General features: G+C 38.5%; 1 protein-coding gene across 1 annotated transcript in view; it reads right to left on the bottom strand.

The window, feature by feature from the left end:
- NBAS (neuroblastoma amplified sequence) overlaps positions 1-2,684 on the bottom strand; it is a gene marked incomplete at its 5' end in the record, with an annotated part of 556,069 nt that overhangs the window by 423,046 nt on the left and 130,339 nt on the right. Inside the window, one exon of the mRNA XM_006869470.1 lies at positions 2,297-2,422. Coding sequence (XP_006869532.1) covers positions 2,297-2,422 — 126 coding nt within the window. The remainder of the gene's footprint in view (positions 1-2,296; positions 2,423-2,684) is intronic.

Here is a 2,684-nt window from a genome sequence, read left to right as displayed (position 1 = left end):
GGTTTTACGGCTGAAAATCTTTAGGGCAGAAAGGCTTATCTTTCTCTCAAGGAGCACTGATGCATTTGAACTGCTTATCTTGCAATGAGCAGCCCACTACGTAACCCACCATGCCACCAGGGCTCCATTTAACTATTTGCTATCTACTTATTGAGCTAAATTAAATACTTTCCCCACAAAATTTATTTGCTCTGCCTCTCCTATGAGCTCCTAAAGAACCAAACCCAGAAAATATGTGTGAACTCACAGGTCACTGTCCTAAATCACAAGAAAGAAATAAAATACAGGACTTGTATTCTGATTTCCTAAGGAAATTCAAGCAACTCCCTTCTTCCCACTCTCTCACGCTTTCTTATCTCTGATATCTTAGCTAAAGAAACAATTTACCTTTGTTTCATATTTTCCAGGTAAAATTTTCCAGTGTATGCATTTATTTTTGGATCTCATAAAAGTGTATTTTAAATAATTATCGTAAAGTTTTCACAATATTTCTTAGAATCTTCTTAAATGCATAAGGCATTTTCCTTTCTAAATGTCAAAATAGAAGATCTGACATACTTTTTAAAGTACTCCATGGATTCAACTACTTCCTCACAAAGGTGCCAAGGATCAAAACCTAGAGACTACACATAATGTCAACATTCATTTTAAGAAAGAGGGGCACAATTGTGGGCTTTAAGAAGGAAAGATAAAGTTGATATGCCAATTATGTATTTATTGCCTCTCAACTCTAAATTACCCTTCAAAAGCACTTAACAACAACAACAACAACCCTGATTTGGAGTCCTGGCTTGGCGCTGAAGGATAAGCACTAGACTGCTATCCACAAGGTCAGAGATTCAACCCCATAAGCCATTCCTCAGAAACCCTATACAAGGCCAGTATGAGTCAGAATCTTGATGGAGTTTAATAACAACAGCAATTCTGCTTTGCATCAGCATTTATCCTTTGCAAGTTAACACAAAATTAAGCTACTCAAAAAAGGATGCTGTCAATTCACTGAAAAAGGAAAGGATCCCATTTCTAGTGCGTATGTGCTTTATTTTCATCCCATTATAGCCATCAGCATATATGGGGTCATCCAGTGATGTTCACTTCCCCACTTCCTATCTCTGTAGAAAATGTCTCCATCAAGTTTTTCTGGCATTCCTGTAGGCAGATTCCCTGTGAATCTTTCAGACACCTATGTGAGAAATTTCTAATAGTCAGCCAGCCAGCATTCAGGTTGGATTTCTATCCCTGATAGTCCTGCCCATGGCTCTATATCTGCTAGCTTTGAGATTAATAGGGACTTTTCTGCTTGCCAATCCCTGGAGTTTTTCTGCCTCTCAATCCTGACTATCATGGGATTTCATGTTACTTGGATCCACAATCAATGATCATAGAAGAAATAGTCAAGAAATCAAAAGATATATTGCACTGGGCAAATCTGCTACAGAAGACCACAATAAAGTGTTAAAGAACAAAAATCTACTTGACTACTAAGGTGTGCCTGTTTCTTCAAAACATGGTCTTTGCAGTTGCTTGTGATGCATATGAAAGCTAGACAGTGAATAGAGAAGACCAGAGAAGAGAGATAGGAATATTGAAGCATTTGAATTATGGTCTTTAGGAAGAATACTGTGAAGTATCATGGACTGTCAGAACAAACTAATCTGTCTTGGAAGAAGTACAATCAGAATGCCCCTTATAAGCCAGGATTGTGAAACTTCATCTCATGTACTTTAGACATCTTATCAGGAGGGATCAGTCTCTAGAGAAGGACAACATGCTTGGTAAAGCGCAGGGTCAGAGAAAATGAGGAAGACACACAGTAAGACAGACTGAAACAGTGGCTGAAATAATGGGCTCAGACCTAACAACAACTGTGTGGATGGCATAGAACCAGGCAGTGTTTCAATCTGTTGTACACAGGGTCACTATTGAGTCAGAGCCAACTCTAAGGTACTTATAACAACAGCTGTTCATATGTCTTCAGCATCAAAGCCCAGGTGCAGAGGCAATGTTGTTACTGTTGACAAGATCTGTCAAGTCGATTCCGATTCATAGCGACCCTGTATAGGGTTCCTGAGGAGTGGCTGGTGAGTTTGAACTGACAACCTTGAGGTTCAAACTGACTTTGCTGTCCAGTGCATTATCCTGCAGATTCAGACCTCTGATAAAAAAAAGTCTCCTAATTCAGTACACCCATTTCTTTAGCTATAACAATACAAAGTACCCCCAAAACCAAAGGCTACAATAAAAGGATACACTACAAATTTGAATTTCACCATGTTACCAAAATATTTTAACATACCAAGTAATCCTGAATTGAAGCAATGTTGACTGCTGATTTTCTCCACTGCCTCTGATATACTAGATCAGTATCCAGTCCATAGGTCTGAGCCAGAGACAAGGCTTCCTCGTATTCTTCCGTTTCAATCTTTAGGCAAGGAAACAGAAACAACAATGTCACATTACTGAATCATTCAAAGCGTCACAGAGTATTACTGATCCGTGAACAATGATAATCCCTTGGCAGCATGTATACGTTCCTAATTATTCTCCTGTACTCTGCAGAAACAGAAGCTCACAAACATTTTGAGAGGATGTAAGATCTTTTTTTTTTGAAGCTGTCAAAGATTTTATTTTACTTGAATCTACAATCAATGCTCATAAAAGCAGCAGTCAAGAAATCAAACATA

The sequence above is a fragment of the Chrysochloris asiatica genome, unplaced genomic scaffold (genome assembly GCF_000296735.1).
Source record: "Chrysochloris asiatica unplaced genomic scaffold, ChrAsi1.0 scaffold00131, whole genome shotgun sequence".
Classification (NCBI taxonomy): domain Eukaryota; kingdom Metazoa; phylum Chordata; class Mammalia; order Afrosoricida; family Chrysochloridae; genus Chrysochloris; species Chrysochloris asiatica.
Note: the sequence above shows the minus strand (reverse complement) of the source record. Positions and strands in the feature narration are given on the sequence as shown.